The sequence below is a fragment of the Pleurodeles waltl genome, chromosome 9 (assembly GCF_031143425.1).
Source record: "Pleurodeles waltl isolate 20211129_DDA chromosome 9, aPleWal1.hap1.20221129, whole genome shotgun sequence".
In the NCBI taxonomy this organism is placed as follows: domain Eukaryota; kingdom Metazoa; phylum Chordata; class Amphibia; order Caudata; family Salamandridae; genus Pleurodeles; species Pleurodeles waltl.
This window is the reverse complement of record NC_090448.1, coordinates 157,810,484-157,825,711: the sequence shown is the minus strand read 5'-3', so window position 1 is coordinate 157,825,711 and position 15,228 is coordinate 157,810,484. Positions and strand designations below refer to the sequence as shown.

At 45.0% G+C, this 15,228-nt stretch overlaps 1 protein-coding gene across 1 annotated transcript in view; it reads left to right on the top strand.

Moving 5' to 3' along the window:
- DNAH12 (dynein axonemal heavy chain 12) overlaps positions 1-15,228 on the top strand; it is a 937,015-nt gene that overhangs the window by 307,795 nt on the left and 613,992 nt on the right. Inside the window, exons 27-28 of the mRNA XM_069206470.1 lie at positions 3,736-3,975; positions 13,219-13,464. Of these exons, the coding sequence (XP_069062571.1) occupies positions 3,736-3,975; positions 13,219-13,464 (486 nt within the window). The remainder of the gene's footprint in view (positions 1-3,735; positions 3,976-13,218; positions 13,465-15,228) is intronic.

Below are 15,228 nucleotides of genomic sequence, written 5' to 3'. Positions count from 1 at the left end.
TCATGGGTGGGCTACTAGCCCCCTTTAAGATTTTTCTTTTTAAAGATAAAAGATTTCGCAAGCAAAGCACAAGCGCTGTACAGGCGAAACCTAAAAAGGAGAGATTGACAAGAGAGCTTTTCCTCCAGCACGTGTGTCAGTCTTGTTGGGGAAGGGCAAGTTTCCTCCCTCTTCTTCTTTGAAGACACCACTTTTGCCACTTCACGTTGTGACACTCCTTTTCCTGGTTGATGATCTGACAAACATATGTTGTCTAAACACTCACTATCATGGTACTTTCATTAATGTCGAGAAAGTCAGATTCTTCTGAGAAGATCCTCGTATTATCCAGCTTCTGCTTCAGCCACAGCCAGGAGATGGGATTTCTCCAGAAAAAGGTTGTCATTTTCTAGAATTGAGACTCCCTTTGGCCATCCTCATAAGAGATACTGAGTCTGAGGAAGAGGCTTGTGGAAAACATCACCATTGATAGAAAGAATGCATGGAGGTGCTACCTAAGGCACACAGATATAGATTCTGACTCATCTGTTGATTGGAATACTTTATCTAGTGTTTCTGCAGTGTCTATTGCATCTAGGAGTTCTCCTTTTAATGGTTTTCTCATATCATGATTTAAACAATAGAGCAGTGAGGAGGCTTAGCATTTGGACCACTACTCTTGCATTTCATACAGGAGCTATTCAAATGAAGCTCCAAGCATGTTGTATTGTTCCATTTGCTCTGTGGCTCCTGGAACTTATGATGGACTTTTTTATGAACTTTTTTTTTAGCCAACCATTGAACAGGCTTTAGGATAAGTTGTTTAGACCAGTAGAGTTTGATCCAAAGTTCTCAAAGAAACCCCTTTTACGGATTCTTTGGTTCTATTATGGTATATTTCTGTGTCTGTATGTGTGAGATCCCAGATACAGCAGATGTTGACACCACAAATAACTGTCATGGTTTAGGAAAATGGAGTATTATGTGGCGTGGGGTTGTTCTCACCATGTAATACTCTCATAATATTCCAGAGAATGTCCTTGGATTCACACTAGTAAATCCCTAGCTCAGTCCTAGTAGTGTGGCAAAGAGCAGTCGGGCTTTACTTAGAGGAACATGTGTTAAGTATTTCACAGCACAAATGGACCATAAGGAACTGACAGGACTTGAAAGAAATCCAACATCAATTTATAAAAATAGAGCCTATTTTTATATAAATTTAGACACCAAAACAAACAGAATTGTGTAAGTAAAACTGGAGCTATATATTTGAGAAACAATATCAAATCACAGCAGAACTGGCATTTAAACGTTGCATTGAAGTCTATGGGAGAAATATCACTGGTTGCAAAAATGCACTTAGGAAAAGGGTTGTGTGGTCCTGGAACTAGGCCACAGCAGTCAGTTCACTTCTACCTGGTCTGTGGGGTCTGGGTACACAGTTGTCCTGGCTGTCAGTGGTGCAGAATGGTATTCACACTGGTACTGATTTTACTGCTTACACAACATCGCTGACAAAGAGTTGCAAAATCTCAGCTGGGTTGCATATGTAGGAGGCAAGTTGCAGGCTGTGCCCTTCTCCTGCAGCATTGAGTGAAGAGGTTAGTTACCAGACTGGCAACCAACAGGCCTTAGCAGCAATAAGAGTGCAGAAATCCGTTTGGAACCTCCTGGAGTCCAAGGGAGCTGGGTAGCGACCTGAAACTTGGAGGCAGGCTGGACTATAACTCCCAGAAGATACTCAACCACCTGGTTTTCAATGATCCCACAACAGGCCCGATGGCCGGTGAAGATTCAGAATCTGCATGTGTTTTTACCTACATTTTGCAGGGGACTAGTGCCACTAGTACAAGGGAGACTCCAGGTGCTCCTGGCTTCCACAGGGGTCCCTCTGGTCAGGAGTGTCGAATTTCAGCCAAGGATGAGAGTCGGTCATGCAGCTCCTAGTCTGGTGCCTCAGGGACAGAGTATCCCTCTTTTGTCTTGTTGCAGTGGGCAGAGTCCTGTTGTCTGTGATGCAGAGCTCCTCCTGGTCCTTCTTTGAAGTTGGTCGATCATATCCGACATTCTGATGTAAGGGGTGCTCCTTAAATCCTGGATTTAGGTGAGTTAGGGTGTGGAGGCCAGTGGCCAATGGGCAGCTAGCTCCTCCAGCTAATCTGAGGTGACCACATCCGGTGGGACAGGTCACCCTTAGCTACCGAAAACCCTCTATTCTGCCACTCCTAAGATGGCAGAAATCAAAATTTACTTCACAGACCGGACTGCTCACCCTAGAAGTGAGGTCAGCTGCTGGGGGTGTGCACAGTCCTGCATACCTAATTTCCCACCTGTCCACAAGCCATCTGTGCTGTCCTCTGGGGGACAGCACAGATGACTATCAGGGGCAGTGAAGCTCTTGAAGCTCTCCCCTTGATGGCTCTATTCACGAGGTGTGACCTCCTTTCTGCCTCAGCCTTTGTTTCTGACTGGCAGGAGGTCAGAAACCTGTCTTTGTGGTAACAGGCTCGCAAAAAAGTGTGGCCTGCTTGGCCAGAGCATAAAGAAGGGTAGTAAACAAGTGGGCAACCTCTAGTGTGCCACCTGGGTGCATGCCAGCTGTCCATCAACACCAGATTCATTTTAGGGGAGAGAAAGCAGGTTTTTTGACACCAAACTCGACATATCTAGGCGGTACTATGAAGGAGCTAGCAGCACTGGTGTGCCTGGGCTTAAGTCCCACGTTATCTTATGGACCGGCCTGCATGTATAATGTACCTTAATGGAAAGACATAGACATAGAGATATAGAAGCTCATGCTTATATGTCTGTACCTTAAATATAATGCACTCTGCCTCCTGGGATGTAGAGGCTTCCTTGGGGGTGTCTGACGACTATACAAGGGAGTGCATGGGACTGTGCCACTCATGGTGTGGGCACATTTGAACTCGAGCAGTTTGCACCACTTTGGCAGTCTGCAGTGGCAGGCCTGCCACCAGCAATTTGTGAAGGTCACCTAGGGTGGCACAAACTCGTGCTGCAGCCCTGGAGATCCCTTTACCACCTATGCCCTGGGTACTATCTACTAGGGCCTTATAAGGGGGCACAGTCTTGCCAATCAGGAACTCACCATGTCAACAAAACAATTTAGGGAGAGAGCACATGCACTGGGGCCCGGTTAGCAGGCTTCCAGTGCACTAACAGCGTCATGCACATCAGCATTGGGGGCAAAAAGTGGGGGGTGACCATATTTAAAGGGGCATTTTCCTACCCATGGTCTTTCCTTACTTTTATCCTAATGCTAGAGGCTTATTTCATTAACACCCCAATCTCAACAAAAGATCCTTGAGCTTCCGTTTAATGTCACAACATTGTTTAGATCTCAGGTGAATTAAGACATACCAATGCTTAAGATTAAAATGCAGACTTTGTAATTGGTGGCAGTGGAAAAGGGGAGGAGGTCCCCACAAGTTCACTTTAAGTGCTTTGTCGTCCTGTATCCCATACTGAAAAAGACTACTTTGTGGTTGCAGTAACATCAGTCCTTTCAAGAAGACATCATTTTATAAATATGTAAACATATAATAGGGACAGAAGTGTGCTGTCCTTGTTCTCTATACTGCGCTGCACCTTTTTTAAACAGTAAGTAAATTTTTCTACCTCAACTAAAGTTGTCATATTATTATGAAGCTACTTGATAAAGTCACTATCAATTACTGCTTGAGTATTTTGTATGAATATGCAAGTCTTGCTCCTGTGTCATTTTGTTTCATTTAGTTTTTCAAAGGATTGGCTTCCTCTGGAGCTTGGGCCTGTTTTGATGAGTTTAATCGAATAGAGTTGGAGGTGTTGTCTGTGGTAGCTCAGCAGATCCTCTGCATTCAACGGGCCATCCAGATGCATCTGGAAGTGTTCAACTTTGAAGGGACCGAACTGAAGCTAAATCCTAACTGCTTTGTGGCCATCACAATGAACCCCGGTTATGCAGGACGCTCTGAATTACCAGATAACCTCAAGGTAGGGTATGTTCTTTGTTGTATCAGTTGGATTACTAATTACAAGTACAAATGTTTTTCTAATGTCTGTATGTAATAAATAGTTTGGCCAAACCTAGCTCAAAAGCAATGAACACTGATCAATGGACAGTAGCCTATGGGAATAATTCACTGAATGGATTTATTTTCCTTTTTTGGGGGTACACAAAATATCCTTAAATTGAGAATGCAGTGCATCACAAGCATGGTTCTATAAAGTAGTAAGAATTGCACCTTTTTCTCATCCTAAAAGAATTATATGTCCTATTCTCACAGACAACAAGAACTTGTTAAATAACCAAGACTCTCTTGCCCTACCATAAGGCTCAGGAGCTAACTGTGGTGATACTAACCACACTCCTATGTATGGATGGCATGTGTATGTGTGAGGAATGACACTCTATTCCCTCAATGAAGAAACATTTATGTAAATAGATAGTTGGGTTCTGATGAAAGCTGGAAAACCTATTTGGCTCCTAACCAGGAGTAAAGTGACGTGCTATCCCTTAAAATGAGTTGAAATTGGCACAGACCTGATAGGCCCATTTCATTTACTTTGAAGTTTCTAGTATATTATACTACATGTACCCAGAGTTTGTAAATTAAATGCTACTAGTGGGCTGCAGCACTCATTGTGCCACCCTCTAGAGTAGCACTGTATAGCATGTCTCCTCTGCAGCCTGGCTGGCCAGTTTTTTTAACTGCCAATTTGACCTTTCAAAATCATCCCTTTTACAGCCCTAAATTTCCTTTCAAATATTTATAAGTCACCCCTAAGGTAGGCATACTGTCCAATAAGGCAGGGTGCACAGTATATAAAAGTAGGACATGTAGAAATTGTTACACATACCCTGACAGACCAAAAGTCCCCAAAACCCTTTTTCACTGTGTCAAGGTTAGCTGACCAATAGGAAAACACTAATTTACATAATAACACAGTATAATTTTAATTTCGGTAGAGAAGAAGTGAAATTCAAGGACTCTTGTTTACATCTCCCTGCATAAACACCTGGAGGCCTTTCTGCCAGGATTCAACTGTCTCCTAACTTTTGGTGGCTCCCTTTTGTTAGTTATGGGTTGCTCCGAGACAGAGGACAAAGGGCTTTGGTGTGGGGAGGTGTTGGCCTTTCCTTGACGGGATGACCTGGGTGGTGTGCCCAAGGATGTGTTACACTTCAAAGAGGCCTATCCTTTCACTAGCAAATGAACCTGACACCAGGCCTGCCCTTTCTTTGTCCCTCTAGGAAGCTTTGCTCCAAACCCAGATGGTGGGATGTCTGCCCCAGTACAGGTTTAAAATTGCTACAAAAGAGGGTTTGCCCATTATCATTGTCCCACCTCTGGTTGTGCCCAGGGTGTTCTAAGAGAAGGTCCTGCCACCTTGGGAACGTTTACAGTAAAACCCACAGGAATTTCTGTAAAGGTGAGTAGGGTCACAACTGGGAATTCTTACCCTGTTGGCTATGGTATGGTAACTGGTTATCCTCACCCACAGACCGGCTATGGGCATAAAGGTGGAATCCCCATTACCCTCGCCAGAACACCTCTGAACCTGAGAAGAATCAGAAGAAGAACTAGCCTACTTGCCTTGAACCCAGGACCCAAGAAGTGACTCTAGTGGTCAGTTGGCTGAATGCCTGTTTGAGCTACAGTGCTAAAGTAAGCTTTGAGGGGCATTTTTCTTCTTTCCAGCTGACCATTCTCACCTGGACCTGACCTGGTCCTATCTGCTGTCCTCTGTATGAGTGTGTTCTTACCCCCCAAATACTCTCCACACAGTCCTGGACCCTTGGCTGTGCTCCGAGTGTATTCCTTAACTGAAAGCTTCACTTGGCTCAGTGTTCAGCAGCCTCTAATAGACTTTGAGACCTTGCTCGGTCCCTCCCATTGTTGTAGAGCCCTTTCTTGAATCCAGTTGGCTACCTGGTTCTGCTGAAGACTTTCTACCTCCATAAAGGTTTCGAAGTGAGAATGTAACTTTGTCACCAGGATGAACCTGACCCTCGTATCGGACCTGTGCTCCATCACAGTTGGCCTCAAATCTTACCCTTGTCTTGGTCCAGTGTGACCAGCTGCCTGCGTTTGATGTTTAGTGCTTTTTTGTCATATTTTTAGATCCTACTTTAAAAAGTAATATCTCTGGTTCTTCTAGTTGGATGTTTGTCTATTTTGGTGACTTTTGATTTATTAAAATATTTTCTAGCTTTCTCAATTGATTTGGAATTTTCTTGTGTTTTGTCTTCACTTTACTGCTGTTTGATTATTGTGTAAATACTTTACTCATTGCCTCTAAATTAATGATGGCTGCTCTGTGCCATAGCTACTGGGTCTTGGAGCAGGTGTATTTAGTGACTGTTGTGCTTCCCCTAGACAAGGATTGTGATTATTATTTGAGGTGGGTTCTCACCCCTTCAAATAATATTCTAAATTCCTACAAAAGCTTTGTAGTTGGGTGAGGTATGGTGAATGTACGCATCATGCTTCAAGAAAATTGTTTAAGTATTGCGTTATGCCAGTGTGGTTTCTGTTGTTGCTGTCCTCATTGTGTAGAAAGAAATCCATTCTTTGCATAAGTTAGTCGTCAGGCTGCCACAATCTCCATTTGTTCACAGTTTTAGTTGAAATACAGTTTCTAATGATAAAATATAAACTTTTTGATTGAGCAGCAAAATTGCCACATTTAAAAGATTGTGTGTAACAAATTAGTTTGACTATTTATTTGTGTTGTAAAATGCAAAAAAATCTACCCATCCATTTTTGTATGGCGTTTTGCATAGGCATAGCTGGTAGGTGATCCTTATCTAGTGAGACACCTTCAGCTTTGCACTTTGGAACTAGTAACTTTGCTTAAATTGTTATAAAAATGTATTACGAATTTCATCCTTTACCTTACCTAAAATCCATGGGCTGGCTGACTGTCTCACACATGAGAGGAAACAACTTGCCAAGGATACATGTGTGAGTTTGTGTGCTTCTATGTATTTTGTCTTCATGTGGTTCTTCTTGCATCTCCAGATACCTGTACATGTATTGCCTGTGAGGATTGGTGTTTCTTTTGTGCATGTGCTACCCGAAAGCCAGTCTTGGTCGTTTTGTGGTACTATTGCAATTTCACCTCACCTTCTTATGACACGCATGGCATTGCATCTTACTTTTTTGCACACAAACAAAACAGTAATTACAGAATTTATGAATACTGTGATTGGCACTGCAATGGCAAATTACTGTTCTTTTAATACTTTAATATTTACCTCAACACCCATCATTCTGGCTATTACATTGCTTTGATGCACATTTAAAATGACGACAGCCTCCCACTGTTCAGAGATGATTGGGAAAAATGGCATATGATTGAGCTAGGCTTTGTGTGATATCAGTTCACAGCAGGACCTCCTCAAATACACCTCTTCTTCAGTTCTCATACCACACACTGTTTCCAACTAGGACATTATGGCAACTAGTGGCATCCAATGTTAGATATACTTTTAATTTCTTCTCCGACTAGTTCGCTGTTCAAAAGGATGGAAACTGGAGGCAAGATTATTTTCAGTGAAGAATTGATCCGAAGGGCAGTGTGTGTTCTAGTAGTTGAAATGTTAAATCTTACTTAATGTTGTTTTAGAACGTGATTGATAACTGATTACTGGATTATCATGTAACACCTGAGCCAATAAGGATCAATACGAGCTCAAAAAGGTATATATTTCAAGCACTTATTTTATTTCTTTTTTGTATGAGAAATTAGGTATTTGGATGTCTTATGTGATTCTCTATAAGAACTAAAAATAGTGTACTTACTCTGATAGAGACTTCTAGCTGCAGATTCCTTACCTTTGAATATCCCAGGCGTCATACTGGATCTGAAAACTTTTGAATGAGCAGTACCCCTGTGAGGCATTGCGTGGCTTCATTCGGTTCTGTGCGACATTGTCGGCGCCAGAGCTGGAAGTGATGTTGTGGTCACCTATATAGGCACCATCAAGACACCCAGACATCAGTTCTTTTCTTTCTGTGCCAGTTAGTGCTAATCTGGAGAATAGCTACCCCTCTGTCTCTTTTTGACTATTTTTGTAAGTGTGTTGAAGGAATGTCTTCTAGGAAGGCAGGTTTCAAGCTGTGTGGTGCATGTCACTGCGCCATGTCGGTTACAGACCCCCATCTGGTCTGTTTATGATGTCTCGAGCATGACCATGATTCAAAGTCATGCTTAGACTGCTGGCCCATGGAAACGAAAACTTTGAGGGAGCGGTCCCTTAAGCTGCTTGAGGCCCGGCGATCGACAGCAGGAAGCTCAACTCCTCAAAGATCTTGGTCCCGATTGAGGTGAAGGTTGTGGAAATGCTCCAGGAGCCCCACGTCCTCTTGATCGTACTCAAGGTCCTCTGGATATGCGGGGAGGCACAAGAAGAAGCAGTCCAAACAGACTTCGACTGCACAGTTTTGCAGACCCTTTGCCAGGTCTGACTTCGTGCCTCCCCCATGTCCCGGAGCTGGAGCTACCACCGCTCAGTTAGAAGACATATAGAGGGCTGTGGGCTTTGTGTTTGAGCTGGCAGAGGGCTCTGGTATGCCTTTGGGCCCCGCGGGGTCAGAGGAGGCCCCAACAGGTTTTGCGGCAACAGCTCTAGCCTTGGCTCTGATAGGGTCTCATGGATCCAATCTTGGATCCGTATCAACGCCATTTGTGCCAACACAAACTTCTCCAGCACTGATCCTGATGCTCCCAGTGCCGCCTGCACAAACTGGTGACATCAGCCCCATTCTCATTCCTGACGACTCGGAGTCACAACGGTGTCGATCAACGCTGATTATGGCACCAGCAGGACCCATTGGTCTTAGGTTCTTGCCTGAGTGTTTTCTTGAGCAGCCAGGCATGAGGAAATGGTTGGAGGGGTCACTGGATCCTTTAGAATACCAGCTTGAGATGCCAACTTCATTGGACTGGTATGAGTAACTAGGAGATACCAGTGGACTGGACACCTCCCCAGGTACTGGCTTGCTCACTTCCCGCACAATGGCAACAGAGGAGGGAGCATCTTAGTCAGTGGTGGTGAAGAGGGCAGCAGATCTTGAACTTCCCTCTGTGGAGGTCAAGCCTAACCTCTTGACGGAAGTGCTTCAGCCTCAGGCTTCCTCATCCAAACCCCTGCTGGACTTTAATAAAGCACTGACTGATGCCCTGCTGGGAAACTTGCTTCAAGCCCAGCACAGGGCCTCCTGTGAACAGGACAATTGCCTGCTGCCATCACCCTGCCCTGGGTGATACTAGTTTCCTCACACAACACCCCACCCTTGAGAGCTTGGTAATCCAAGCCTCAACTTTCCATGGCATGATGCCTCCTGCTCCTCTGGACAGGGAATCCAAGAGGCTAGATAGCTTAGGCAAAAAAATGTTTTCTTCCGCCAGCCTAGTATTGTGGTCAGTGAACCCCACATGCCTGTTGGGCCATTATTCCCATACCTTGTGGGATACATTTGTGCAAGTGCTGCCACAGGTTCTGAATGAGGTCCAGGCCACCCTGTCCCAAACAGTGAGGGATGGGAGTTCACTATTAGGTGTGATTTTGACACAACTGACTCACTGGACAGAGTGGTTTCATCGACAGTGGCCTTATGGCACCATGCCTCGCTGAGAACATCTGGGGATTTCCAGGCTGACCACATGGACATGCCTTTATATGGGCATATTTCTTTCTTCGAAGAGAAAGCAGACTCGGTGCTGGAGCGCTTCAAGGACTTGCAGGCTACGGCCAAGTACTTGGGCTGTTCAGTGATAACTTGCCTCCAGTCTCCCTTTTGCCCCTTTCATAACTATGGAAGGGGAATGCCACTGCGCCAACCCCGTGTCTGCTACCATCCTGTGCAAGCTTCCCAAGCTGTGCGAGGATGTGGGTGTGGTGCATTCTGACCCTGTGGGTCTGGTACGCAGGAGTCGTTTGCCACCAACCCCACCCCCAGGCAACTGCAGCCTCTAAGCTCTGCTAGTATGGTTTTGCAAGACCATGGGTTCCCCGTTGAAGGGAGAATTCAACATCATCTCCTCCACTGGCAGTCCATCACATTGGACAAATGGGTCTTGCAGATCTTTCGGAGAGGCTACTCCCTCCCTTTTCAATCTTTCCCTCACCTTATACCGCTAGCAGAAGAAGCGGTAGTGGAGGATCACCTGTCTCTGCTCTGAGAGGAAGTAGGCAGTGGTTGTTATTCCCACTACTTTCTGATTCCCAAAAAGAACAAGGGTCTTCACCTTATTCTAAACCAGCGAACCGTCAATCTCCTCCTCAAAAAGGAGAAATTTAAGATGCTCACTTTGGCTCAGGTCTTGTCTGCCCTAGACCACGAAGACTGGCTGGTAGCATTGGACTTGCAGAATGTGTATTTTCACATCCCTATCCTGCTTGCCACAGGCGTTACCTGCTGTCCAAGATAGGCCACAAGCACTTTCAGTTTTCTGTGCTCCCCTCTGGCCTTACCAGTGCACCTCAGGTGTTCACCAAGGTGATGAGGATGGTCGCTGCTCATCAGCACAGGTTAGAGGTTTCAGTCTTCCCCTACCTCGACAACTGGTTGTTGAAGGCGGGTACGCCCCAGGCTGTCGTCTCCCACCTTCAGACTACTGTGGACCTCATGCATTCCCTGGGGTTCACTATCACTGTGCCAAAGTCACACCTGACTTGTTCTCAGATGCTTCTTTTCATTGGAGCTGTTCTGGATACACTACAGTTTTGGGCTTAACCTCCCGAGCAGTGAGTCTCAGATAGTCAGGTTATGATACGGATGTTAGATCCTCTGTCCTGGATTTCAGCGAGAATGACTGAGGCTCCTGGGCCTCATGACCTCCTGCACCCTGCTGATGAATCATGCCAGATGGCATGTGCCTGCTCTGCAGTGGAACCTGAGATTCCATTGGGGACAGCATCGGGGGAATCTCTCCAACATAAGCCAGATCTCGGAAGGAACCACAAAGGAACTACGTGGTGGCAGACGAACTGCGATTGAGTCAAAGGCAGACTCCTCTCCCTTCCCCAACCAGATCTGACAGTAGTGACAGATGTGTCACTCCTGGAACAGGGCGGCCATCTGGGAGAGCTGGAGATTGGAGGACTCTGGTCTCCAGCGGAATCCGGAGTCCACATAATTTTGTTGGAGCACCATGTCATCCGGCCAGCATTGAAGGCATTTCTTCCTTCTGTCAAGGGGATGTTGGTGCAGGTGTTTACAGACAACACCATTGCCATGTGGTGCTGCAACAAGCAGGGCGGATTGGGGTCGTGGACACTTTGTCAAGAGGCACTGGACATGGCTGAAACAGCAGGGCATAGCCCTGGTGGTTCAACATCTGGCAGGTTCTCTGAACTCCAGGGCAGACAAATTCAGCTGTTGATGCCTAGCGGATCACAAGTGGCTTCTCCATTCAGGGGTGTCCCAAAGACTCTTACAACAGTGTGTAGAGCCTTGGTTAGATCTGCTTACCTCCACCCAGTGTCAGCAGTTTTGCGCTTTGTAGATTCCAAGGTGGCTTTCGCACAGATGCTTTTCGACTTGGGTGGAGTTCAGGCCTCCTTTCCGCCCATACCTTTTCTGCCCAGAGTTCTCAAGAAGATCAAGAATGAACGGGCCTAGGCCATTCCTGCGGCTCTGGACTGGACACGGAGAGTCTGGCATCCTGAAGATGTGCAACGATCAGACTGCCCCCTCGGGAGGATCTTCTTTCGCAGCAGTAGGGGAGGGTCCTCCTCCTTAACCTGTCAACGATCCACCTCCTTGCATGGAGATTAAGCGGCACTAGTTGATAGCTTTTGACCTTCCTCCCGATGTCTGTAAAGTTATCTTGGTGGCCAGGTGTCACTCCACCAAAACGGTATACACCTGCCTTTGGCAAAAATGTATAAAACATTGTACAGAAAAGTCTATTGACCCTCTTTCTGACTCTCTTTCTGACATTCTTCTCTTCATTCTTACCCTTGCCTAGCAGTGCTCTGCTTAGGGCACTCTTAAGGGTTATCTCTCTTCTCTGTCCACCTTCCTGCAGCTGCCTAACCAACCCTCTTTGTTTAAGTCCCCTATTGTAAATAGGTTTTTGAAAGGGCTTGCACGTGTGTTTCCTTCATCATCCTTCAGCATGCCTCAGTGGGACCTGAACCTGGTTCTCATGTACATCATGTGTGCTCCTTTTGACCCACTACACAATTGTCTCGTCTGGTTACTTATCATCAAGTCAGCCTTCTTAGTTGCAATAACATCTGTCTGGACGGTGAGTGAGCTGCAGGTTTTATCATACAAGCCTCCCTATCTTACTGTGTTCCCTGACAAAGTGGTGCTTCCCACCCGGGTCTCTTTTCTCCCGAAAGTGGTGACCCCATTCTATTTGGGACAATCTGTCACCCCACCTTTTACGCTCCTCCACATCCCTCTAAAGAAGAGGCGCGACTCCACCGTCTGTACCCAAAAAGAGCATTGTCACTCTACCTTGACTGCACAAAAGACTTTTGGGTGCACAACCAACTCTTTGTGGGATATGTTGAAGTGAAAAAAGGTTGGGCAGTACAGAAGTAAACCAGTTCTTGCTGGGTCATTCTCTGTGTCAAGATCTGATATGCCCTGTCTAAAAAGTAGCCTCCTGTGGGCTTAATGGCCCATTCCACCAGAGGGAGAGGTGCGACCACGGCGTTAGCTCGTGGAAACCCAGTCCTGGACATCTGCCAGGCAGCAGCCAGGGTGTCCCTGCACAAGTTTGCCAAACACTACCGCCTGGACAGTAGAGTCCTTTTGCATGTTCCATCCTGCAGGACTTCCTAGTTTTGAAACTTGTCCGCACCCCATGGCCAGGAGGATGTGGCTTGGGTATCTATCAAAGTTGAGGAATTTGCAGCTAGAAGTGTCTTCCAAATAAGGTGTTACCGAAGGTAAGTAACTTGTTCTTTAGTGCAAAAGTGTTGAAATTACTTGTTTAAATTATTTTTTAATTAGAAAATATTTTTATTCAATTGCAAACCTACTTTATACAATATGCGCTTGGTTGCTACAGTAGAACAAAAATGTAATAAATTTAAGGGATGGAGCCCAAATTTGTAGTTCTAAATCATATTTAATAATTACAAATGTATTTGTATTTTTTTTCCTTTCTCTTCCTTGAGAGCATTACATTTCGATGAGCATTGCTGTCTTAGATCTGCTTTAAGAAACACATATTAAGCCTGCTTGGTCCTTATAAATTGTGTTGCAGGTTCTGTTCCGCACTGTGGCAATGATGGTTCCTAATTATGCTTTGATAGCGGAGATATCTTTGTACTCCTATGGATTTCTTCGTGCCAAACCGATGTCAGTGAAGATAGTAATGACCTACAGGCTTTGCTCAGAACAACTTTCATCTCAGTTCCACTATGACTACGGTATGCGTGCAGTGAAAGCTGTGTTAATAGCTGCTGGAAACCTGAAGCTTAAATTTCCAAATGAGAATGAAGATATACTTGTGAGTATTTTTCAAATTGTACTGAGTATTTTGAACTGTTATAAGAGAAAGAGAAATCCCTGTGCCTATAAAAAATATGTTTATAGCTCTCACTTACTGTCAAAAAGAAAATATTTAAAATATTATTGGTCAAGCTCCATGTTTCAAGGAAACTAGAAATTTAAAATAGTAGTTTTTTTTAAGACTTAGGGCCTCATTACGAGTTTGGCAGTCCATGGTCTGCTAAACTCGCAGTGGCGGTCGGATCACCACATTCCTGGTGGTCCCATCTCCAGATTATGATCCTGGTGGTTGGACCGCCAGGAGACCGCTGCCTCCGCCCGAATGAGGTACCCCGACGGGTTGTCGGTGGTCGAAGTCATGGTCAGCCACGGGGGTGCGAAGTTCGGCACTGGAGTGCTGATCACAACTTCATGTTCCACCAGTCTTTTTATGGCAGAGAAAGTCAGTGCTGGGGGCCACAGAGGGCCCCTGCCAGCACCCTCAGAATGCGTACTTTCTATTGGGATGTTTCTGCCGGTCAGCCCGGTGGAAACATCATAATACGCATGGGGTGAGGCCACCGGCTTGACGGCAGACTCACCCCAAACTTATTGGCGGTCTCAGCAGCAATGCCACCAAAAAATTAATGAAGCTCCTAGAGAGTAGAGTACCTGGATACTAAGGCCAGCGCAAATTTGTGAAACTGTTTTTGGAAATTGCACAAACCTTATACAAGAATGCATGAATTGTTTAAAATTTGTGGTACCTCACATCAGAATTGAACATGGGGGCATTGCTCACATTAAAAGGTAACATGATGTATCTACAGAAGGACTGGTTTGAGGAGAAAACTCCCATTTACACTTGAAACAGGATTCCACATCAGGCAGTAGTTGCCCATGTGCATACCGCATATGTACTACTTGCTGATATACAAATTATGTACTCAGTGCTTCATACCCACAAGTAAAACCAGGCAAGAATCCTGTTTGCCAATTGCGAGAAATTCTGATTGGTGCACCAAAGAACATGTTGCAGGGTGCACAGATTGGAATTTCATGCTGTTTGTCAACAAGGCTGATGTCAGGAGTTATGTGCTGTAAACCTGTGGACAAATAGCTTAGGGTAATTGATTTGTGCATGGATAAATAGCATTTACCATAGCCTCTTGGGCAAACAACACCCTACTTAGGATCATGTTCCAGGAACAAATGGGCGTTTGCACCCAAAACGAAAAGTAAGTAAAATCCTGATTTCAACGACAGCCATAGACACCACTTTGTGCATTGTCTTAAAAATCAATAGACTCAGTATCTTTACTTTCATGCTTGTTTGGTCTGTACGTTGACCTGTCAAGTGCAGGTGTCACCTTTTCTGGGTAAATGTTTTTTCACTCTGAGTTTCCATTCCTCAGTCACATACTCTCTATGATACAGTTAATGTTCAGCACATTTTCGCTCTTCCTTTCATTGTGTTCCACATTTATATACTTCCACCTACTAGACTTGCAGTCATAGCATTGCTGTATTTATCACCTTTGTGATTCACTGTCATCATTTTTAAACAGACAAAGAAGCTCTTTTCTACTGTATTTCATTTTCACTTGAATATTCTACTTCCTGGCTGGAAAAACAGGAATAAAATTAATGACCCCCTGAGTATGATCCTAAATGGAACAGAAAACGGACCCTGTGATCCACATACTGCTTTAAAAACTAGTTTGATCTTCCCCAAGATGTAAATTCTTGGTAAAGTAATATCGCAACCAGCAAGATTAAATGT